Raw genomic sequence first — 25784 nt, 5'->3', positions numbered from 1 at the left:
ATCCCTGGGGCTGCATACACCAGCCCCCACCAGGAAGCATTACAAGCCTCAAGGCCCAACCAATGGCCTGCTTCTATCCACCACAGCAGAGGCAGGAGTACAGCAGGAGAAGGAACAGAGACTACAAGAGGAGGCCTCTGTCCCAATCCTCGTCTGCCCCAGTGCCTGCCTCCCCACCCCCTCCACCCGAGACACTCGGGAAGGTCTAAGCAGGCCTTTTGATGGGACGCTCAGGGACGACTTACCAGGACGCGGTATGGTTTCAATTTCTCTGGAGTTTGTCGACTGGTTATCCCACCTCTATCGTGTGTGGGCGCTCATTACCTCAGATCGCTGGGTACTATGCATGATAGAAGTGGAATATACCCTTCAATTCAGTTATTCCCCTTCTTCCCACCCTCCCTACCCATCTCTTTTCAGGGACCCTTCTCATAAGAAACTTCTAACCCAGAAGGTGCAGTCACTCCTAAGGGCAGGAGCAATGGAAGAGGTTCTGCCGGAATTAAGAGGCCAGGGGTTCTGCTCCCGTTACTTCCTATTCCCAAAGGCCAACGGCAACCTCAGACTGATCTTGGATCTCTGAAACCTCAACAGATTTATGAAGAAACTAAAGTTCCACGTAGCCTGCTTGGCCTGCATTATCCCTTCTCTGAATCCAGGGGACTGGTTCGTTGCCCTTGACTTGAAGGACGTTTATTTCCATATTGCTATCTTTTGGGGACATAGAAGGTTCCTATGGTTTGTTGTAAACCACAGGCACTACCAATTTACAGTACTCCCATTTGGCCTACCAGCAGCTCCTCGTGTGTTCACGAAGTGCATGGCAGTCACATCCTTTCTCAAGAGACAAGGGGTTCAGGTCTACTCCTACCTAGACAACTGGCTGATCAGAGGTCGATCCAAGGCCCAGGTGGAGGCAAATGTAAAGCTAATACAGTCAACTTTCCAGGACCTGGGGCTGTTGATAAACATGCAGAAATCCATCCTTTCCCTGATTCAAAGAATAGAATTAATCAGGGTGGTCCTTGACTTGGCCTAGGCCAGAGCCTTTTCCTGGAAAACCAGTTCAGAGCTCTATGGGCACTCACAGAGAGCCTGAGGAGTCACCCCATCACTACAGCAAGAAACTGCTTAAAGCTTTTGGGGCATATGGCGTCATGCACCTATGTGGTGCAGCACACAAGACTGTGACTCAGACCTCTCCAATCTTGGCCAACGTCAGTATATATATCAGATCAACACCGTCTGGACAAGGTGATCTCACTTCCCCCGTCAGTGATTTCCACCCTGCTTTGGTGGCTGGACACAGGGACAGTATGCACAGGAGTCCCATTCTTGAGATCCCAACCATCAATGTCTTTCATCACAGATGCATCAGGGGACCCTCAGAACTCAAGGCCTCTGGTCCCCGGAGGAGCTCTCGTTACACATCAATGTGAGGAAACTGAGGGCTGTACGCCTAGCATGCCAGGTGTTCCAACCCCACCTGGAGGGCAACTGCATGTCAGTCCTCACAGACAACACAACAGCAATGTTTTACATAAACAAGCAGGGTAGAGCGTGCTCCTTTCCCCTATGCCAGGAGACACTTCACCTATGGGAATTCTGTATAGCCCATTCGATCCACCTCAAAGCCTCCTACCTCCTAGGGTCACAGAATGAGTTAGTGGATCACCTCACAAAACCTTTTCCAACCATCACAAGTGGTCCATTTGCCGCCCAGACGTGAACACTGTTTTCCAGAGATGGGGAACTCCCCAGGTAAACCTGTTCGTCATTAAGTACAACAGAAAGTGTTTTCAGTTCTGCTCCTTCCTAGGCCACAGCTCAGGGTCGCTCACAGACGCCTTTCTCCTCCCTTGGACGGACCAACTCTTCTATGCATTTCCTCTCATCCCTCTCATACACAGGATCCTGCTGAAGGTCAGAAGGGACTGGATACGTCTTATCCTGATAGCCCCAGCCTGGCTGTGTCAGCACTGGTTCACCACCCCCCTAGATCTCTCGGTGGACACACTAATCAGCCTGCCCCTGTTTCCGGACTTGATCTCTCAGAATCAAAGCCGTCTACATCATGGTACGGCATGGAAGCTCCATGGCTGAACCCAGCAGAACTGGCTTGCTCCATGCCCATTCGCGAGGTGCTTTTACGGAGCAGAAAGCCATCTACTAGAGGCACTTAGCTGACAAAATGGAAGAAATTCTCGATTTGGTCAGCACAAAAGGGTGTTTCACCTACCAAGTCATCACTGCCTTTCATTTTAGAGTACCTTCTCCATTTAAAACAGCAAGGCCTAACGGTGTCATCCATAAGGGTCCATCTAGCTGCAATCTGAGCCTTTCAACCACAGGTGAATGGCTGGCCGGTCTTCTCAAACTCAGTCTGTGGCCAATTCCTTAAGGAGCTGGAATGGCTGTACCCCCAGGTATACCAGCCAGCAGTGCGCTGGGACCTCAATTTGGTGCTGGCAAGGCTAACAGGATCCCTGTTCAAACCACTGTCAGCATGCTTTCTGCTCTACCTCTCTTGGAAGGTGGCCTTCCTAATCACCATTACTTCTGCCAGAAGGGTCTCAGAGATCCAAGCTCTTACCTCTGAGCCACCGTACATGGTCTTCTTCAAGGACAAGGTACAGCTCCGGCCACACCCATCCTTCCTGCTAAAGGTGGTCTCACAATTCTATAGTAACTAGGATAGCTTTCTACCAGTCTTCTGTCCTAAGCCACGCACTAACAGAGAGAAACAGAGACTCCACTCGTTGGATGTTAGGCGTGCACTAGCCTTTTATATAGAAAGGACTAAACCCTTTCGGAAGTCCAGCTGTTCAGAGCCATTGCGGACAGAATGAAAGGCTGTCCAGTCTCGGCCCAGAGAATCTCATCATGGATCACTTCCTGTATCCACACATGCTACAACCTAGTGAAGGTCCTAGCTTCTCCGTTGACAGTCCATTCTATAACAGCTCAAGCACTGGTGGCAGTATTTATGGCGGAAGTTCCAATTCAGGACATCTGTAGAGCAGCAACGTGGTCATCAGTCCACACTTTTGCATCACACTACACCATCACCCAGCAAGCTAGAGATGATGTGGATTTCGGCCAAGCAGCTCTACAGTCAGCATGCCAATGAACTCTGAACCTTCCATCTGCACAGATGCTTGGGAGTCACCTACATTGGAATGAACATGAGCAAGCACTCAAAGAAGAAAAAATGGTTACTAATCTTCCGTAACTTGTTCTTCGAGATGTGTTCCTCATGTCTATTCCAACCCGCTGTCTCCTGCCTTCCCCTCTGTCGGAGTTAGCCCACAAAAAGGAACTGAATGGGTGGCAGGGCCCTATATACTGGCCCTATATACTGGTCCTATGAAGGCGCGACTCAAGGGGACACCAGAGCCAACACAACGGATAACATTGAGGGAAAACTTTCTGGTGGTGGTGCTCGGGGCGAGCACACATCTACATTGGAATGGACATGAGCAACACATCTCGAAGAACAACAGTTCTGGAAGGTTAGTAACCACTCTGAAACCATTTTTTTATAGTGGATCACGAACTAAATGTGAGTCAACAATGTAATACTGTTGCAAAAAAAGCTAACATCATTCTGGGATGTATTAGTGGGAGCATTGTAAGAAAGACACGAGAAGTAATTCTTCCACTCACTCTACTCAGCACAGATAAGGCCTCAACTGGAGTACTGTGCCCACTTCCTGGCACCACGCTTTGGGAAAGATGTGGACAGATTGGAGAAAGTCCACAGAAGAGCAACAAAAATGATTAAAGATCTAGAAAACATGACCTACAAGGAAAGATTGAAAAAATTGGGTTTGTTTAATCTGGAGAAGAGAAGATTGAGGGTGGATGTGATAATAGTCTTCAAGTACACAAAAGGTTGTTATAAAGAGGAGGTAATAAATTGTTCAGCTTAACCACTGAGGACAGCACAGGAAGCAATGGGCTTAAATTGCAGCAAGGAAGATTTATTTGAGACATTAGGAAAAGCTTTCTAACTGTAAGGATAGTTAAGCACTGAAACAAATTACCTCAAGAGGCTGTGGAATCTGTGTCATTGTCTCAGAACAGGTTATACAAACACCTGTCAGGGATGGTCTTGCCTCAGTGCCTCAGTGCAGGGGACTATCGAGGTTCCTTCCAGTCCTACATTTCTATGATTCTATGCCACCAGCATTCAGCATGAGAATTCATGGTGCCTACATATGTGCTGATGTGTCAGTCATCATTCCCGAATGCTAAGTGCTCATGTCTCACAATGTTCAGATGATGCACTTCCTTCCAGAACACATGCACCAGTCATGATTCTAGCACTAAGTGATGTTAACACAGTGCTGTTCCTACCCTCAACAGTAGCTATTTTGGAGGGCAGCATTTGCAATTATAGTGCCAGTTCAACAAAGCACTTTGCATTGAAGGCAATGGGACTTAAGTGCATATTTAACTGAATTGCTTTGCTGAGTAGAGATGGATTTAAGTACATACCTAACCATTCTTTTGAATCGGGGTTTATGCCCTTGGCATGAAGGATTAGTGTTCAGTACTTCAGATGTTCAATCCTCTCCTACTGGGCAAAACTGTTTTTTACCTTTAAGTCTTTTGTGGGGGAGTTACTTTCATTATTAGTAATTTTCAGTTAACACTAAAGTTTCTGTCATGAACATACAGCTAAGGGTAGCATAAAATCCCTCCTTTACCTGTAAGGGGTTAAGAAGCTCAAATAACCTGGCTGGCACTTGACCAAAAGGACCAATAAGGGGAGAAGATACTTTCAAATCTGTGGGGGAAGGTTTTTGTTTTGTCTCTCTCTCTGTGTTCTCTCCGGGTTAGCGAGGAATCAGGGCAGGAAAAATACATCTCCCAAAGCCATACCTAAACTAAGCATCTAAGATTACAAATTGTAAGTAATAGGAAGAAAATACGTTAGATTATCTTTTGTTTTAGCTTGTGAAGTGTCCCTATGCTAAGAGGGAGGTTTATTCCTGTTTTTTTTGTAACTTTAAAGTTTTGCCTAGAGGGGAATCCTCTGTGTTTTGAATCTTATTACCCTGTAAAATTACTTTCCATCCTGATTTTACAGAGGTGCTTCTTTTACTTTTTTCTTTATAATAAAGTTCTGGTTTTTTAAGAATCTGATTGGTTTTTAATGTCCTAAAAACCCAAGGGTCTGGTCTCTGCTCACCTTGGTTACCTACTTGGATGGTATATTATTCTCAAGCCTCCCCAGGAAGGGGGGTGAAGGGACTTGGGGGGAATATTTTAGGGAAACAGGAACTCCAAGTGGTCCTTTTCCTGAATCTTTGTCTAACTCACTTGGTGGTGGCAGCAGTACCGATCCAAGGACAAGGAAAGGATTTGTGCCTTGGGGAAGTTTTCAACCTAAGCTGGTAGAAATAAGCTTAGAGGGTCTTTCATGCGGGTCTAGGGTGACCAGATTAGCAGTATAAAATATCGGGATGGGGGTGGAGCAAAAAAAAAGGGGGGGGGGGGGAAAAAAAAAAAAAAGAGTTTTAAAGGGACCTGGGGCATTAGCAGGCCCCGGCCCCGCGTGCTGCCCTCCCAGCGGAGCCTCCCTCCCCCCAGCCCGCCACGGGCATATGTGGGGCACGGTGGGTCCGGGCGGGGGCAGCGCGGAGCGGGCAAGAGCCGGGTGGGCGGCAGGGGCCGAATCCCCGCTGCTGCCAGGGAGCCCCGCGCCTCTCCCTCCCGCTCGCGGCTGTGGCTCCTTCCCGGCGGGACGCGCCTCCCGCTGCCCCGGCCACATGCGGCGCGCGTCCCCCGCGCCTAGTCTCCCTCCCGCCGGGAAGGAGCAGCTTGACGCGCGCCGCATGTGCCCGGGGCAGGCCGGGGGGCGCATCCCGCCGGGAAGGAGCCGCAGCCGCGAGCGGGAGGGAGAAGCGCGGGGCTCCCCGGCAGCAGCAGGGATTCGGCCCACGCCCCCGCGCCACCCACCTGGCCCCTGCCCGCTCCGCGCTGCCCCCGACTGGACCCACCATGCTGCCCCGCGGGCTGCAGGGCTGCAGCAGCCTCCAGGCTGCGCTCCCGGCTCCGGGTGCAGCAGCCCGGGCAGAAGCCCTCTGGCGCAGCGGGGGGGTTCACAGCTGAGCTCCCCGTCTCCCTCCCTTGCCAGCCCCCCTTTGCCTGCCCGGTGCCCGGGTGCCGGAGCTGACTCACCAGCTCCAGGATCCAGGCACCGCCGCCACTCCCTCCCTCCAGGCTTGCGCGGCCATGCTGCAAGCCTGGGAGGGAGGAGGAATGCTGTGTGGTTGGGGAAGAGGCAGGGCCAGGGCGGGGATTTGGGGAGGGAGCCAATGGGGGAAGGAGGGGCGGAGCCGGGGCGGGGGGGGCGCGAGCGCCAGAGCGGAGGGCTAAATTTCTTTTTTGTCCAGTGTCCCGACCAAACATTGGTCGGGACGCGGGACAAAGAAACAAATATCGGGACAGTCCCGATAAAATTGGGACGTCTGGTCACCCTATGCGGGTCCCCACATCTGTACCCCAGAGTTCAGAGTGGGGATGGAACCCTGACAGTTTCCATTTATTATAGCTTTCTGTTTTAACATAATACAAATAGTAAAAGGAAAGCTATAAAACTGAAACCTATATACCAAAAGTGGCCTGCCTCTAAAATCCTTTAAAAACAAATGCACATAGGCATTCTGGATGACTGGGCTGATTGATTCTATGATTTCATTTGGATGACTGTAACTTTTGGGTCGTTTTGATGATGTTTGGTTAAAACTAAAGCTTTTCCACCCCTCTTTGCTCCATGCAAAAGAAACCAAGCAATGTATTCTGTGTACTATAAATTACACCATTAGTCCTGTGTAATTACCATGACTATTTTAACTCTGATTTAATCAGATTTATTTCTTATCAGAGATTGATCCACCACGTCTTTTATGTGGGAGTTTATTTGGCATTTCTGTGCCCTGCAGGCCTCCTCAAAGAATTACCATCTTTAACCTCAGTCTAAGAGTTATCCACTTATGAATTATAAATCCAGATGTCCAAATATTTAGGTCAAAATTTTCCAATTGTGGGTGTGAAGAATTAATATTTACATGTTAAAACCAGCTGACTAAAAATTTAAAACAGATTCTAGACTTACCAGCAAATACTGATTTATACAAAAATAAACTGGATTTTTCCTGACACTTTCAAACTCTGCATTCCCTCTGCCCCACCTCCAACCATCCGGTTAGCATTATGCATGTTTATCCTAATGAGTGACCCAAGACTGGTGGGCTGTGGGGAGTAGCCAGCTGAAAGCAGTGTGAAAAATCTTCCCCAAAACCTGAGCTTTTTTACCAAAAATCCCTCCCCTGAATTAAAAAAGAAAAAAACCAGTAAAGCTCAAACTCAGTTATATGATCCCATGATAGCAAAGTACAATGATGTATCTTTATATATTCCTCTCCTTGATTCCACCCAAAAAAGACCATGGTTCTAGTCAAGGAGGGCTGACTTTGATTCCATCAGCATTACTCCTGTGCTGACTATAAAAGCCACTGAGTATTTTTGTGGTCCTGTTGTAACCTGAGTTAACTGATTCAAGTGATTTGGCAGTTAGATAACACCTTTACAAGTGTTAATATAGACCAAGGGTGGGCAAACTACGGGCCACAGGCCGGATCTGGCCCATCAGGGCTTTGGATCCAGCCCACGGGATTGCCACCCCCATGGTGCCGTAAGGCTAAGGCAGGATCCCTGCCTGTCATGGCCCCACACCGCTCACGGAAGCTGCTGGCACCACGTCCCTGCGGCCCCTGATTGTGGGGGGCAGAGGGCTCCACCCGCTGGCCTCGCCTGCAGGCACCCACCCTCCGCAGCTCCCATTGGCCAGGAACGGGGAACCGCGGCCAATGGGAGCTTCGGGAGAGGTACCCACAGGCGAGGGCAGCGCACGGAGCCCTCTGCCCCCCTCCCCCCAAGAACCACAGGGACGTGGTGCCGGCCGCTTCCGGGAGCAGTGCGGGGCCAGGGCAGGCAGGGAGCCCGCCTTAGCCCCGCTGCCCACCGCAGCCACTCTGGAGCCGCTCCAGGTAAGCAGCGCCGGGCTGGAGCCCACACCCCGAACCTCTCCTGCAACCCTCCTGCACCCTGCCCTGAGCCCCCTAACCTCTTGCCTTGAGCCCCCTGCCACACCGCTCCTGCACCCCAACCCCCTGCCCTGAGCCCCCTGCCGCACCTCGCACCCCTCCCTGCACCCCAACCCCCTGCCCTGAGCCCCCTTCCTCACTCTGCACCCCCTCATGGACCCCAACCCCCTGCCCTCAGCCCCCTCAGCCACCCAGCACCCCTCCTGTGCCCCAACCCCTTGCCCCGAGCCCCTTCCTGCACACCACACCCCCTCCTACACCCCGCACTCCCTTCTGCACCCCAACCCTCTGCTCCAGCCCTACATTCATGGCCTTGAATGCAATTTCCTCACCCAGATGTGGCCCACGGGCCAAAAAGTTTGCCCACCCCTAATATAGACGCCCACAAAAGTTCGTTCCAGGACACACACATTTGTGGTTTACCCGAGGGCTCAGGATGCAAAGCACTACAGTATGACCTTGGTTATCCAAATGTCATGGGGGACACTAAATCATTTTGGATAACTGTGATTTCAGGCAATAGAGGAAATTTTCAATGAAAATAATAGACATTGGGGGGACATGACTCTGTTTTTATCCAGACCCCAGTTACCCAAGACAGTGGAACTTCATAGAAATGTAAGGTGCTGCTGTTTCTCATCCATATAAATTCTGGTTTGTTGTTAGGTAAAATCCAAGAAGAAGTGCATGAAAACAAAGAAAGAGAGGAATTCCTATCTAGAAACACTGGAAAAGAACCATACAAAACATACACAAGAGCAAGTGGTAGGGCATGATTATTTCAGGGGTTATATACATGCTAGACAGTGAATTATAGTAGCATTTATCCATCCAACAGAATTAGGAGGATCACTAGAACCTTAACATTTTGCACTAATGACTGCATTGTGAATTACTACTTTGCAAATCAGCCAGTAAGCAAGCAACCAACCAATAAAAAAGTAAGGATGTTGCAATAAAGATACTGCAAGATACAGAGTATCACCCGTGAAAGACTAAAGTCAATGGGTGTTGAGGATGCTCAGCACTTCACAGAATCAGGCCTTTATTTGGTGAATTTCAGTTCTAATTACTTCCGACCTCACCTCACATTCTGCTAACACATAGTGTAGTATATAGTGTCAAAATAATGAAATCCTATTCATATGACCTTTCACCATGCCATTTGCTAATAAATCTTTGCTGAGATGTGGAACGAGACTAAAAATGTGTTGTGCACATTGTACATTGTGTGGATTATCATTTCTACCATATGTATGATAGTAGCAAGAAACAGTAAACTGTTGTGTAAGCTGTTACTTGGGGAAGATTAATAACTTTTGCCAGATCTGTAAAGCATAGTAAATCACCATTTCTGGAAAAAAAATTACTACCATTTGAGCACTTGCTGATCCAGTATGTTGTGCCTCCTCTGAGGATCTGGGTTCAATTACTAATTTAAGTGACAAGATCAGTGATCTTATCAACATCCTCTCTTGTGGCCTTGAAGAAATGGCCACAGAATTTTGTATTGTTTGTTAAAGCTGTCAGAAGAGGGTTAGGACTTGAATTGCCAGGGATATCCTGGGTCACTATTTAAGTACATTGTCCAACTGCCCTGGGGGGAAGTTTGCATGCAGTCCTCACCCACACTTTGCCTGACCAAGTCTAGAAAACTAAAATAGCTCACAAATTTTAAAGAAAAAATAGTAATCAGTTAACAGCTTTCTCCATGATATGCCTTTTTGGGGTGTATGTATACTGTAGTGTTGGGGGTTTTATTAATGGTTTAGATCAGAGAGGTCCCCAATCTATTGGGCACTCTCCCCTAAAGGGGCGTGAGGAACATTCGGGGGGGGGGGGAGGTACAGCTGGGGCCTGGACCAGCCCCCACAGGGGGCAGGGAGGGAGCACCACCCAGCTCCACTCCTGGCTCGCGACCCAGCTGCCAGCCCCATGCCCGGGGCTCCGGCTGCCAGCCGTGGCTGCCGGCCCTGGGACCTGTTGGCTGGCCTCGGCCCCCGGCCTTTGCTCTGCTCCCGCCCCCATCCCCAGCGATCACCCCAGTCTCGGCCTCCTTACTCCTGTCTGTGTCCTCTCCTCCCAGAGCTGTTTGGCTCCAGGGGGGTGGAGGCGCAGACAGGGGTAAGGGGGGATGTGAGGTAAAAAGTTTGGGGAACACTGGTTTAAATAGATTGATAAGCAGATGCCTCACAATCTGGGTTGTGCTCTGTGCTACATATACATAGCTCCCTCTACCGGAACCCCTATATTAATGTTATGGAATTACAAAAGAGTGGCAACAGTGCCACCAAGACCACCCCCCACCCTCGATCCCAACAGTTACAAGACAGGTATGCAGAGATGAGGAAGAGTGGGGCCTGCTACCAGTTTGAGGTATGTTTGTGTCCGGGATTCATAACTGTTTTGTGACTAGAACGGTAAGAGGAAAGCACTGATCTTCAGGTGTTTGCCCACATCTCATGCTTTTAACATTGGAACCCTAGTATTCTGTAGCACCGTTTTCCTGAGATGCAGTATTTTCCCTTATGTGTTAAGATGATTATTTATTGTTTTCCATTTAGAGAAAAGCCAAAACGTTGGAAGAGAATTTTCACAGCATCACTAAGAACAGAGGAACTGGAAGCAAAAATGTGAGGGCTTTTCAGTACTCTAAACTATGGAGGTACCTTCTTTCAGCTTAGGAAGTTGTTCTTTATCTGACCAGAGACTAACATATGAGCAGCATAATTCAGAAGGAGTGAGTTTGGACACACTGTTGTGATAAAACAACAATAATTAATCTGAAAAAGATCACTTCTTTTTACTGTAAAATGTATTTATCTTAGGTCACAGGTTTCCAGTGAAAGGAAGATATCAACATCCAAGAATCTGAGAGAGGCCAAAGATGCTAACATTCAGTCTCCACTAGCATGTTATTTGATAGCCTCACCCTTTCTGTAGGGACATGCATAGGGGTAGGGGATTTGACCAGATCCCCTCTGACCTCAGAAGCCACCTACTACTCTCCCTCTACTTCTGTAAAAACTTTCTCTCCATGATTTCCTTCCTATGGGGATTTCTGTCAGTCCTTTAAAATGTTACACTCTTCTCACATTTCTCCATCAATCCTATCAAACATTTTGGGGCTTGTAAAGAGGAGGGAAAGAAGAGGGTTATTGGGGTTCTAGAGAAAAAGGCATGGATGGTTCGAAATAATATTAGAAACCATTTCAGCCCAGAGTTCTGAATATCAAAATATTTGCACTATTCATGATATGTGATGCCAATTCACATACCTTCCTACCTTTCAAAGGAAGTAACATGGTACTTAGCGTTTATTAACTGACCAAGCTAGCATCTCTTGTGTTTAATTGTGTCAAAAGCACACTGTCAGCATTGTTGGATATAAAATCTGATTCTCTTATAACAAATAGCATGTTTAAATTAATACTTTAGTACACTATAGACAAATACACATGCCCAATCATGTTCCCCTTAAAGTCCATGGGAATTTTACCATTAGGTTGAAATGGCATAGAATTGGACTTCTGGCATATCAATGACAAGACCACTGCTGAGTGATCATAAAATAAACCAGGGATCGGCAACCTATGGCAAGCGTGCCATAGGCATCACACGAGATGATTTTCAGTGACACTCACACTGCCCGGGTCCCGGCCGCCGGCCTCGGGGCTCTGCTGCCAGCCTGGGGTTCTGTCTGCCAGCCCCTGGCCAGCCAGGGTGCCGGCCGCCGGCCCTGGATCCCAGCCACTGGTCCGGGGGGCTCTGCTCCTGGCCTGGGGTACCGGCCCCCTGCAAGCCTGGGTCCCGGTTGTCAGCCCCGCTCAGCCCGCTGCCGGCCTGGGGTACCAGCTACCAGCCCCCTGCCAGCCAGGGTTCTGTCTGCCGGCCCCGCTTAGCCCGCTGCCAGTCCAGGCCACCGGTCCAGGGGGCTCTGCTGCCAGCCTGGGGTCCTGGCCACTTGCCCGGGGCTCTGTCCTGTCCTCGGCCCGGCGCTCTGCAACCGCCCCCAGCTGTGGCCCACTGGCCCCAGCCTGAGGCAATGAGGGGTGCAGACAGGGGCAAGAGGGGGTGCAGCTCAGCACCCCCACCTTAAAAATTGTTTCAGAGCCACTGGGATATTTTTAAGTCTTGATTTGCTGCTTATATCGCAGGATATGAGAAGCAAAGCAGTGTTTGCAGGACTGGAGCATTAGAATGGAAGCCCTAAAGCTTCAGGGGAAGTATTGTGTCTTTCGGGGGGGGGGGGGGGGCAGCACCTAGTATACTGTGGGCTCTTTCAGAATACAAAAAATAGTAATTAATGATGCACTGTATATCTAGAACTTAATACACTTTTGGTATTGATCAACTGTTGTCTCAGACTTCCCATTTCTAACCATAGTGCAGCTTCCATCCTGTCTGTTGATTTAAAGGATGCATGGTGTATCTTCCTGTTTTTTCCCAGATACATCTTACTCAGAAAGTAAAACTGATGGAGTTGCACAGTGTGTGCAGGGAACATGGGAATGAAGTTCTAAAGCAGGAAAGAGAATCTTGGATCTTTTGTTATTAGAATAAGCCTTGTTGTGCAACAAAATCAGAGTGCTCTCAATGTCTGCCATTTTACTTATACTATTCTGTTGGTGGTCAGTGGGGATCTGCGCCGGCTCAGGGGATCATCAGCATAGAATCTCTTACAAGTTCAAGGCCTATGTCCGATACTGAAGTTCAAAATGGTATCTCATATTTGTGTTTTTCTCCCCATCCCACTTTGGCCTCCTCTTGATACAACTAGGAGCCCCCCAACTCTAGCCCCTCCACAATTGAGGTCAGATTTTCAAAAGAATTCAGTATGTTGGATGCTGAATTCTTTATTTCGTAGGAGCTGAGTTCTTTTGAAAATGAGACTCTTATTGTGGGTCCTGGTCACTGAAAATCTAGCTCTAAAGCCAAGATTTTCAAAAAATAAGAGCTTTAAGTTGTGCTCTTAAATCCCTGTGTAAACACCTACATAAAGTGGCCAGTTTTTCAAAAGTGTTGAGTGCCAGCAGCATCCATACAGGTCAATGGGCGCCTTTGAGTGTTCAGCACTTTTAAAATTCAGGCCAGTTATTTAGATGCCGAACTTTAGGTTCCTATTTAAAAAAAAAAAAATCTCGTCCAAACTGTTCAGAATTGGTTTAGAGAAACGGTGTTTTAGATTGTGTTTAGAAACTGTTTTCAAACATGATGCTTTTTCTTGTGCAGATAAATAAAAGCCTGTTCGATATTTTCCCTTTATTGACTCCCATTGTGTATGATAAGTAAAATTGTAAAAGATGTTTGGAATTATTTCATTGCTTTAGTCTACAGAGAGCTCTCTGAACAATAGTAGCATGAAGTAGGTTATTGGTTTCCTTCTTTGTGGTGCCGATGGTGTCATTCTGTCATATGATTCATACGTTTCTCTTTTCAAGGTTTCAGTCTATCTCCCCTTTAGTTCAAGAAGCAATGATGTCACCAAAGTCCAGGTACTTGTATTTGAGCAGAAAGAATCTTGTGATCTAGGAGGTTATAGTTCCTATTATAAATCATGCTGTCCAGAAGGATCAATCTGCATCCATCCCTAGTATGGTGGTTAGCTTTTGTTTGTTTGTTTATTTTTTTTACCCTGAGTACCCCTCACACATGGGATTTTAAAACAGTGGGCCCAGCTGAGAAGTGAAGGTGCAAAAAGGACATTAATTAAGGCCACAAGTCTAAATTAGTCCTACTCAAGAGTGTCAGTCCAAACTAGGATTTAGTGATAGAGAGCATGTAAAGTATGTGTAAATTTCAGGCATAGTAGACTGGTGAGCCAAAACAATGTTACAAGTATTACACAACCCAGCTTGAAGAGGCCAGTAGGAAAGATTCTGGTTGACACAGCAGACAGCACTTGTCAGGCAGGCTGCTAAATCCTGAGGAATCAAGAAAGTACCAAAAAAAAAGCAAACCTCACTGCCACTCACGCCACCACCTAAAGGAAGCCTTGTCAGGGTCCCTCAGATGGCCCAGGAACACTAAATATTGTATTCAAAAAGTACAGTGATACGCAGCCTGCTTTAGTAAGCACTGCCACTTATTAAATGCTACACTAGTTCTACAAATGAAGTGATGTGCACAAAGGGCCAGATTCTCCACTAGCATAAACCAGCATAACTCCATCGACTTCAGTAGAGCAATAGTATTTTACACCAGCTGAGTGTTTGGCCCAAAATCTTTTTAAAAGACTCTCGATCGGGATAGTGAGTTTCATCTTAAAGAATCTTGCTGTGGTGCTTCTCACTGTTGTGCAGTGCCAGAGATATAGTTGAGCAGAACATAAATAAAAGATGATAAATCCATGTCTCTACTACCATTGATTCATTTGCTTTATTAGTTCATGAACCTGGTAAAGAGACCCAGTCATCCCCAAAATCATATTTGTAAAATTATTTCATGTATTAGCTTTGCCACTAAAAATGATTAAGAAACATAAAACTGAATCTTTTTGCAAATAAAATTAATATTACATGAGTCTTCCTGCTTGATTTTTTTTCTCAGTTTGCACTACCATCCCCAAATTAAGAATTCCAGGAACAAGGTCTATCATGTGACCCAGTGTTTTCCATCAGTCTGCATGTCCCCAGTACCTCTACATCCTGCTTCACTCCCATGGTCAGTCTATTCCGCCCATCCCAACAGCAATCCAAGCAGACAGTTCAGCCTTCCTGAAACCACTCAGCCTCAACCAATTACTCTTCTCCCACTTGAACAAACCACGCAACTTCTATCCAAGTTTTCACCTTCTGGGGAAATCATTGAACCAATTTGCACTCCCTCAACAAACCATTGAGCAGCAGCACAATGCCGTTTTTTCTTTCTGTCTCTCACACAGTTTCATTTATAGTAGACTAATAATAATAACAACATACATATATGTCTCTGTCCTCTCTTACAGACTAGCAGCATGGCATTACATAAAATACTTAAGGAAATTGATCCCATGGTGAAAGGTAAGCCTCACTTTTTGGAGAAGGGAAGAGGGGTATGAAGCCCCTGTAATCCATATATTGTCTTTTAGCACTGATAATTGATGGGATTTGTAGGACACAGCATTAGACTGCTGCTTCATGGGCCTAAAACTGGGCAGAAAGACATCATACGCCCCACTAGCTTATCGTAGAGTTGGGAACCTATAAGTTAGGCTATGAGGAAAGTAGAAGAATACAATTACAAGTATGAGGCTTCCCTGCTCCCACCTCGCCCCACCCTACTGTTAATTTTTGTTTTTTCTTGGACATTATTTATTTATTTATTTATGCCTTTAATAATTATTTATTCCAGAAAGATTCTCCACAGACACACAATCAATATTTTTGCCTTTACAAAATGTCATAACATTTCATTTGCAAAATGTTGCAAAGCTCAAAATACATCTTTGCTCACCTCTGACCTCTGGCCCATTTCTGACCTGGTTAAGCAACCATGGTGAAATGTTATGCAGATGGAAAACCTGAAGCTTGCTTTCCCTTAAATGCAATCTTTAAAATCTTTTCCAGAAGCTGTACCAGCTGTGCAAGCAAATTACACAGAACAGTATCTCAGTCCTTATTTTCCTGAACAGGGATTGGGTGAGTAACAGTGTGCGTGTGTGTATCTATATTGTGTATCAATTAAGTATAGATATGTGATAACATATTTTTTCTATCTATAGCTGTACTGAGGATACTGGAAGTTGCCTTTCTGACATAAGTGGCCTCATCACTCATAGGGAGTCTATCAAGTTTGGCCTTCTGTAATAATAACAATAACATTATTAATAATAATAATTAATAATAAATAAGTAAGGAGAATGTGTGCATTTGAGCACCTAAAATGCAGGTATTCTGTGGAGGGTTTAACAAAACTCCTGACAGACCCTATGGAGTTGGTTCATGGTCAGGATTTATTGGTAACTCATAGGGATACATTTTAGACAGTAGCTTTCCCTTTTTTATACGTAAAGATCTTGTATGTTGTGAAGGCTATTTGTTTAAAAAAACAAACCCATGATATAATACTGAGGGATAATAATAATGTCATACTATAACAATTTGTTTTAATGGTGATTTCATGCTTTCCATTCATGCTGCTTAAAAACAGGTCTCTGGATCCCTCTCTGTTTTTCCTGACATGAATTCAGAGCTGCTGTACCTTCCATTAGCAAGGGAGCTATCTACTTGATGGTTTTTCTCTTGTAGAATTTGATGGGAAGTAGAAAAATAATTTAAACTTTTCCTTACATTTTGCCTCCTTCTCCCTCTTTGGGTTAGTGGATCAAAGATGACAGCTAAGACTTTCCAAAATTCCACAAAAAGTTTTGTTGCTGGTCTCCAGCTTGCCAACTTTTTTATTAAATAATAGCAATTGAAGAGTTTTTATTGTTGAAATATATTGTATTTCACTATTAAAAGAAAACCCACTATTTATTTAGAGTAAAAGTAGCTTCAGAGTGGTGTGTATATATATTCACATCTACACAGATATAGTACAAATACATATACCAGCCCAGGTATTCTGGAGGGACAGATTTAAAAAATCTGGCCTTGTATTTTTTTACCCCTCAGCCTCTAACTGTGGGCACCAAGAGTTCCAGGAATAATTGATTTCAGTGGGACTATTCATATACTTAAAGTTAGGCACAGGCTTAAATGCTTTGCTTGTTCAAGGCCTGTCTGCAGAAGAAGAGGTTAACAAGGAACTTGAACATTCATTAGTGGAATAAGGTTTCTGAGATTTGGCCTGCAGCCTTTAGAGGGGTTATACGCTTTCTCTTTCACAGTCCTCAGCTATTGTATTCCATATCCAAAAATAAACAACTTTATAGAGATTTGTAGATTATATTCTGCCAGGTTTTCCTGAAAATGGCACTAGCTAAAGGAAGAATGATTAAAGCAATAATGGAAATGCATGACTAAATGCATTTATCTTTGACCTTGATTATTGTTTTCTTAGACTTGGACTGGACCAATGTGTCCCAACCTCTAAAACATTTCATATCCCAGAGACTTTTTCTCCCTCCTGCCATCCTCAAACAAATGTGCTATATAGGTTCAACAGCAGGGAATGGGGCAATCTCTGGGTGTCAGCTTCCCAAGGTGATGAATAGGCCGAAAGTGAAAGAAAAAAAGGCCCAGCGAAGAGGTGAGGAGTAGTGGAAACTGGGAGGGGTAAAACATATCTAGAAAATTGAATGCCATATTAACATTAGAGTTAATCAGGCAGCTGACAATCCCCAGAGCAAGACTGTTGGGATCTAATTATTATTTGTATTACAGTAGTGCTTAGGGGTGGGTTAGGTGCTCTATATGTACATGGGAGGAGACACTGTCCTTGCCTTTAAGAGTTTACAATGTAAGTAGGCAAGACATTCACAGTGAGGGTGAAAGGAAATATTATTGTCCCAATTTTACAGATGGAGAATGGAGGCTCAAAAAGATGAAATGACTTGCCCCAAGTCGCACAGGAAGTCTGTGACAGGGTCAGGTATTGAACCCAAAGACCCTGAGTCCCACATATTGAAACTAGGTGCAGTAGAGGGGACTTTTCTCTGGATTTTGATAGAACTATACTAACAAATGGATAGGGTTAGGGTTAGGGGCTTGTGGTTAAAGACAGACCTGGGAGTCAGGTAATTGAGGTTCAATTCCAAGCTCTGCCACAGTTGTCCTGTATGATCTTGGGCAAATCACTTAACTGCTCTATGCCTCAGTTTCCCCATCTGTAAAATAAAAATAATAATACTTCCCTGCTTCATAGGGGTGCTGAAACTAATTCATTAATGTTAGAGATGCTCAGATGCTAAGGTATTGAGCACATTAGACATTATTATAAATTAAATAAATAAAATCAGCATTTACTCATATTTAATTGAAGTTATAAAGTATGTTGCTCATCTACCAAACCTTGAATAGTCTAAATTTTGTTTAATCTGAAGGCTATTTGATCAGTTGTGCTATTTCAAATATGGTAAATCCAGCTGAGGTACTAGCAGAATAATGGATATATGATCCAAGGCCAAAATGTTCAAAGCTGCATGCCTAAAATTAGGCTACTAAATCTGTACTTAAGCACCTAAATAGGTGGCTTGATTTTCAGAGGTCCTAAGCACCCACAACTCCCAATGACTTAAGTTAGCAATCAAAAGTGGGAGTAAACTGTAAAGACAAAAATCAGGGTATTGTATTGTGTGATGAACTATTTCCTCTAAATATGACATGCACATTCATTACAGTGATGATTTCTTTCCCACTTTTTATAGTAAAGCTGCCTGTTACAACCTCCATCAAGCAAGTGGGAAAATGCTTCAGGTAAGAGAACCTTATATTTGACTTCCAGAATTTCTCTTGGAGGGTAAAGAGTGATCCCAGCTTGATTTTTCAAAGTTCCTCTTTATGATGTGGAGAGGGAAATAGACTGAAACACAGATTAAAATCATTTACCAGGGGAAGGATGATCCCCTTTTGGAAGATGATTTTCAGAGCTGGTGGTGGTCGTGGCTTTTTTTCCCCCACTGATCTTTTTTATTTATCTGATTTTCTGTTCTTCTGTCATTTTGTCTTGCCATTTTAGGCCCCAGTTCTGCAAATCCTTATACATGTGCTTAACTTTAAGCATGTGATTTGCCCCACTGAAGTCAATGGGACTACTCACATACTTACAGATAAGACATGGATATCTGCACTTCCAGGTTTGGGCTGTCTTGGCAGTGAATTCTGAAGGCTGTATCCTCTTCTGGATGTGCAGGACGTTTATACCAGTAACACTGACGCTCAGTGTTCATTATGTACATAAATACCTACATATTGATAGGCTGTTAGTTCCCTTTGCTTGTTCAATATGCACTGTAAGCTATTCTTGGGTTGGCAGTGCCTGGTGGTATGTTATTCGAAAGTAGAATCAGTGCTACTGGTAGCCAGTCAAATTGCAGGATGGCAGAAAATTACTTATTACATTTGAAAGAGGATAAAGCTTCGGACAGTCAGCATCCAATTTATTTATAAAAAGTACCATATGCTTTAAAAAAAATACTTTTATGCCAAAGATGGCTTGCATGAGTGGCTAATGATAGACTTATTGTCTGAATCTCAGTATGCAGCAGAGAAAGAACCTTCACAAGAGCCAGACCAAGACTTTGAAACGCTTTGATTATTATTATTATTATTATTGTTATTACTATTATTATTGTGGTAGCACCCAGGAGCACCAGTCATGGACCGGAATCCCAGCATGCTAGGCGCTATACAAACACAGGACAAAAAGCTAGTCCCTGCCCCGAAAGGCTTATGAAATAAGGTTAACCACTAAATTTTCTACATTGAGAGTTAAAGCAAAACCCACCTCTTTGTTCAAGCTTTCCCACAATAGTACCTTATTTCTCATACTTTTGTATTAAAAAACATAAAAAGAAACTAAGCCTATCTTCCCAGGAAGGGAAAAAAGAAATATCATTGTTCTTGTTTTTTACTCTTGTGCTACTCTGGTGACTCTCCAGTACTCCTGGGACGGGCATCAGTATAAGATCCTGGATGGATGGTGGTACAGTGGCCAAATGTCATTTGCATCAGTATCCATCAGATAAAATGATTGAGCCACCATAGTTTGTTTTGTACAGTTGAACTATATGGGAAAATGCCCCACTTTAACTTGGCATTAATGTAACAGCAGGAGATCCTCCAGCTGTAACAGTGTCCTTTTCTGTGTCATTGTCTTTTATATACATATATATAGTCACAAATTAGTCTGGAAATAAATTAATTACTGGTGTGAACGCCATCTCTTTCAGCTCTGAGAGACTGACTCAGGGTGCCGAAGAGAACATTCTTGAAAAGAATTGTTTGCCACTGGGGTTAGGAGAAATCATGTCCCAAGATGCAACCTTACCTAAGAGAGCAAACCTCTATTCACCGTTCTTCAAGATGACATCCCAAAGTGTAGAGAAGCACCAAGGCAGAAGGGTCACCAGCTGCACAGAAAAGACAGTTACCTGTACAAAAGGTTTTTTATATGTTTTTAATTAAAGTATTCTAGGTGCCAAGAGACAACAGGATTTGCTTTTGTTTAGTGCATTCCCTATTCCAGTTATCTCAGAGCATTTTACAAAGCAATGAGATGGATGATGGAAGTGCAATAATTGTGCTGAAAAATACAGCAACCATTAGGTTTTCAGCAATAACTTACATGCCAGAGGATGTCAGAACTGGTTTCATTGAGTAAATTTACCAGAACACAGGAGAAGAATCTATATCTTTTCCACTGGATGTTAACCTCTGCCCAATCTGCAGCGCCCCCCACAGGGCTGAAGCCGGGTGAAGCATGGGACTGAAGTCCCGATCCCCGGCATCCCCCCCAGGACTGAAGCCGGGAGGGATGGGGTTGAAGCCCCAATCCCCAGCGCCCCCCTGCAGGGCTGAAGCCGGGGAGAGGCACGGGGCTGAAGCCCCGATCCCTGGCATCCCCCGCAGAGCTGAAGCCCTGATCCCCAGTGCCCCCCATGGGTCTGAAACCGGGAGGCACGGGGCTGAATCCCAGAGCCCCGATGCTCCCTGTGGAGCAGAAGCCTGAGCCCATGGTGGGTTGGGTTGGGGACATGGAGGGCATTGCTCCCCCCACCCCAAAGTGCAGCGTAAGAGCACTGCAGTCCTGGGGGCAGCTCCACACCGCCCTGAGCCCCCCCGCCACCATCTCCTCTCCCCCCCTTCCCCCCCAACCAGGTCGGAGGCGGGAAGCCAGAGCCGGGCAGTGCGGGGCAACTGCTGCTCTGGCTGGTGCCATGGAGCAGGCAGCGGCAGCGTTCCCTGATCTCCTGCTCGTGCCCCAGATTGAAGCTGCTCCTCAGCTCCCAGCCCCCTTTGCTCCCGCAGAGGCAGCTGGTAAGAGCCCCCCTGGGTGGGGAGACCCAGCTCCATGGCTGGCAGACCCCTCCAGGAACAGGGACTGCAAGGGAGTCCTCCCAGCACACAGCCCCTAATACCCCTCTCCCTACACCCTGAGCTATGCCCTTCCTGCACCCTGCCTGCACACAGCCCCTAGCCACGCTCCTCCCTCCCCTCCCTGCACCCTGAGCTCCCCCCCACCTGCACACAGACCCTAGCTGCCCCCTCCCTTCACCCTGAGCTTCCCCCATACCCGCACACAGCCCCTAGCCACCCCCCTCCCTGCACCCACAGCCACCCCCTGTGTGCACACAGACCCAGTTACCCTCTGTCTGCACACAGCCCCTAGCTACCCCCTCCCTGCACCCTAAGCTGTTTTCAATTTTTTTGAGCTAAGCACCCCACCTTTGAGTTATAATTTAAATATATAAACTCCCTCCCTGGACCCCACCATGCAGCGGTGGCTCCAGCCCCGCTGACCCCTGCGCCCCCCCCCCCATAGAAGTCAAACTATGTCTATGCCCAAGGCCCCTGCCCCGAGGCGCTCCCCCTCCCCTGGGCACTGGAGTTTTTATAGCATGTCGAGGGGGGCCTCAAAGAGAAAGTTGAGAACCCCTGCACTATAGTATATTAGGCTGTAAAGCATGTTGTAGATCACTTCTCATACTGGATGCACCCCTACTGCCAGACTTTCCATTTCTTGTAAGTTAAACTAAACTATCAGAGTAGGTTTCCATTTCACTAAAACCATGTGTCATCTTAGCTAATAAAGAATTCACACATGGCTGATGTGGTGTAGCTTTGTTTTCCTTTTTGGCCCAGATCTGGATCACAATGCAAAGAGCAGTTCAAGCAGGGAAGAAAGAAAAGTGAAGAACAGGCCACCACTGAAAAGTGCAAGGTCCTGCCGAAACAGAACAAACCAGGAAGCGAATGTTAGGATGATCAAGTCATGCCAGACACAAGAATCATTGCAACTTTCTCTCCCTATAGTGCTTGGTGCAAAGGGCAGGCAATCCAATGAAAGGTGTCATGAGGGTGAACCACAGCCAAAATCCTTTGGCCAGCACCGGTAGGTGAAGAAGAGTCCAGTTACTGAACTTGCCTATCCAGTCAGTGATACGTTGAATGTACATTGTGGCATGAACAATGAGGGTGTCAGGACTAACAGAAGCAAAAGTTCTTGCTTTATTTCTAAGCCATACGCAGCTGGACAACTGAAATATGAGGGATCTCACCCGCCAGGGCCGGCTCTAGGTTTTTTATGAGGGATCTCACCCGCCCCAAGCAAAAAAAATTTTGTTTGCCCCCCCATCCCAGCCCTGGGCTCCTCGCCGGACCCCCCTGCTGCCCCAGCCCTGGGCTCTTCCCCCCCCACCCACACCCCCTGTCGCCCCAGCTCTGGGCTCCCTCATTCCCCCCCACCATTGCCCCACACACACATCTCCTGCCGCCCCAGCCCTGGGCTCTCTCCCCCCCCACCTGCACCCTCCTTCCGCCGCAGCCCTGGGTCACTGGTAACTCGCTCCCACGGCAGGCCATTCAGCAGGAATTTTAGATGTGCACAGAACACCGACAGGATTGGTTCTCATATGGTTACAGAACTGCAGTAAAGTGGAACAATTTTCAGCTTGTGTGACTGGAGGATATCTGGATGCATATTATAAGACTGTCCTACATAAATGAAGAAAAGTTGAGGTGCCTTTATTATTCTTTTGTTCCTCTCTTTCTTTCTATGGGGAATTTGCCAATGCAATATCACGGTCTTCCTTTTAAACAAACAAACAAACAAACAAACAAACAAAAAAGGCAATGGCTGTTGAAAATAGCAATTCCAGTCCTAATAACCACTGGGAAGCATTTCTTGCTCAATTTTATCCTACTTTTTCTACAGCAAGTTACAGTGGATCAGTATATTTGATTTGGGAGAAATGAAGTAACAGCTGCCCAAACTGAGCTTGAGCACTCCTGAATTTTGAGGTGTTCAAATCTGGAAGGCAGGTGCTGAGGGGGGAGGGGGCTGTGGCTCTGCGGGGGAGCACGGCAGCATGTATGCAGCAGTGTGTCTGGCGCTGCGTGGAGCCAGACACGCTGGTCTGAGTGGCACGGTAAGGGGGCTGGGGAGTTGGATGGGGCGGAGGTTCGGGGGGGCAGTCAGGGGCAGGGAGAAGGGGGGGTTAGATGGGTCGGGGGGCAGTCAGGGGACAGGCAGCGGTTGGATAGGCATGGGAGTCCCGGGGGTTTGTCAGGGGACAGGTAGGGGGTGGGGTACTAGAGGGGAAGTGGGGGGGGGTGTCTCAGGAGGGGGCAGTTGGGGACAAGGAGCAGTGGGGCTTAGATAGGGGGTGGGATCCTGGGGGGCAGTTAGGGGTAGAGGTCCCGGGAAGGGGTGATCAGGGGACAGGGAGCAGGAGGGGTTGGGGTTTCTGTGGGGGGCAGTCGGAGGGAGTGGATGGGGGCAGGGTGGGGCTATCCTCCCTCCCCGTGGAGTGTCCTATTTTTTGAATGTTAAAATATGGTATCCCTTCTCACAGTGCAGCTCTCCATTCACTGCAGCATGAGGTCTCAGCTACCTCACTCCCTCCCCCTCTTTCCTGTTGGTAGTGGCCAAGGGAATGCTGGGAAATGTAGTTCTTTCCCTGCTCCAGGGCTGGCTCTATAGGCAGGGAGCTAACCAAGGAACTACAGCTCCCAGGGCCCCCTGTTGGTTCTCAGCTCCCATGCTGGATCCCTGCCGCCCCTGCAAATGGGCTGCCCCAAGCACGTGCTTGCTTTGCTCGTGCCTAGAGCCGCCCCTGTCACCGGCTCTGGGATTTCTCCGTTCTCACTGCACGAGCTTACTTCTGAGTCTCTCCTGAGTAGAAACTTCCACTTGACTTGTGGTCTATCATATGCATTGTTTTTTTGTAATGCAAACTCCTACCCAGTAGGAACTGAGCTAAGAACATAGCCTTCATTTTTGTTTGGCATCTCAAGCTGATCTTGACTCTTGATCCCTGATATACATGTTGAGAGATTTATTCACCAAGCCATTCAACCTTTTGAGACTGACATGCATATCTCTTGATCTGTGATAGATAAATTGGAGGGTCATAAGCCATATAGATTATAATAATTATCATCTGTCATCCAGGAGAATCCCATAGCACTTTACAATCATACAAAATCTGTACATAGGTATCATTTTATTGACAATGGACACCTGTGAGTTGATTTGCAACCATTTAGAGGCATGATACTATACAACAGTTTAGCACAGGAAGTGAAAAATATCTCATATCCAATTGAACCCTAGCTATTTAAATTTCCCAACATGTTCAGTTACCCAGCATGCAATTTGGCTAGGACTGCCCTCTCACTACCTCTTCTTTATCTCCACCTCTCAATGGTTTGTACCCCAAAACTAAGTCAAAACCCAGTGCTGAGCAGTTCAACTGAGTGTGGCCAGCACTGGATTTAGCCAATAGTACAAGAAATCTCCTTTGATTATATTTGTATGCTGCTAGAAAGAGTTATTAACTACAATATAGAATTTGTAAAATACTTAGAATGATAGATCGATTGATTTGATAGACAGAATTGGAGGACATAGCCACCAGATGGTATTTTGTAGACATGTCTATAATACAAGTTGAATAGGGTGGACTGAGATACATGTAAGGCACTGACTGACATGTTTTGTTTTTCTATACAGAGCAGACCTGGCAACTTGTTCAGATATGAAAGGGAACATGGCCAGGCCTACATTATCAAGCAAAATGATTTTACTGCCCCAACATGACAGCAGAGAAACATTCCATCCAGCATCTTTGTTATGTGCCATGAAGAAGACATCAACAAAAGGGTTATTGTGCAATAGTGAGACCAAGGCGGTGGCTAAGAGAAAAACTCTGGAGCCTGGGTCACAGACTGTACTTACAAGACCTTCCAGTCACAACTGGGTGAATTTCCTGTCAGGCTTAGAAATTGATGCAAATGTTGTGAAAAACCTTACAAGCTAAAATATACAGCCAGCCAGGCTCCATTCAGACAGGACATCAACACTGGGAAATGAGTGGCTTCACATCAGATACCCTGAGGGATTAGGACTCCAGTCCTGGGGAAACCCTTTGGCAGGAGTGCTCTGAAAATGCAGCAGAAGTGTATACAGTGCTAAGAAGTTTAGCCTCACACTGTCCTGAAAGACAGAGTCTAGATTTCCGGAACCTCTGAGTGACAGCTAAAGAAGGCACAGCATTTAAGTTTCTTTTCGAATTTTTTCATTTTTTAATTGTCAGTAAATTTCAGACATAAAAAAAACCAGCTGTATCATCTGACTTCTTCAGAATTAAAGTGATGTCTGACCAGAATGGACAACTAAAAAGGGGAAGGATTTGTGTTACTCAATTCAGACCCTACCAGCCACTTTAAGAAACAGTGCTAATGGACTCCTAGGGGAATTCCATCCAGTTCTGTACTGCTGAAGGTTGCTAGTCACAGATTAAGACCTTTGGGGGAATATAGGGAATACAGATCAGGGACTGCCTATGCTAGAGAGTCTGGGGAAGTAAAGGAGGATGCTGTTCCATTGTGCGGCAAAAGCAAAAAGCAGAAGTGTATTCTAAAATTAAAAAGCTAAAAGTAAGTAAAGTGCCTTAAAAAATTCCATCTTGTCACATGCCTTGCTATGGTGCTGGATCCCAGATGTGACTAGAACTGCTGTCTTTGTTGCTGTCCATCTAATCCATTGTGTTTATGCCTATTTAATATTTGTTCCTTCCCCAAG

The 25784-nt window shown here is 46.2% G+C and overlaps 1 protein-coding gene across 3 annotated transcripts in view; it reads left to right on the top strand.

Moving 5' to 3' along the window:
- Positions 1-25778, top strand: part of AGBL3 (ATP/GTP binding protein like 3) — a 54431-nt gene extending 28653 nt beyond the window's left edge. The window contains exons 13-21 of one of the 3 annotated variants that reach the window (XM_029910850.1): positions 10682-10750; positions 13559-13612; positions 15064-15118; positions 15665-15736; positions 17100-17288; positions 18406-18454; positions 19930-20132; positions 21842-22091; positions 24714-25778. In XM_029910850.1, the coding sequence (XP_029766710.1) occupies positions 10682-10750; positions 13559-13612; positions 15064-15118; positions 15665-15736; positions 17100-17288; positions 18406-18454; positions 19930-20132; positions 21842-22091; positions 24714-25020 (1248 nt within the window). In that variant the 3' untranslated portion in view covers positions 25021-25778. The remainder of the gene's footprint in view (positions 1-10681; positions 10751-13558; positions 13613-15063; positions 15119-15664; positions 15737-17099; positions 17289-18405; positions 18455-19929; positions 20133-21841; positions 22092-24713) is intronic. The other 2 variants (XM_029910848.1, XM_029910849.1) reach the window with 2 other exon arrangements.
- The last annotated feature ends 6 nt before the right edge of the window (positions 25779-25784 follow it).

Source organism: Terrapene carolina, unplaced genomic scaffold (assembly GCF_002925995.2).
Source record: "Terrapene carolina triunguis isolate 2854851 unplaced genomic scaffold, T_m_triunguis-2.0 Scaffold68, whole genome shotgun sequence".
Lineage (NCBI taxonomy): Eukaryota > Metazoa > Chordata > Testudines > Emydidae > Terrapene > Terrapene triunguis.
Note: the sequence above shows the minus strand (reverse complement) of the source record. Positions and strands in the feature narration are given on the sequence as shown.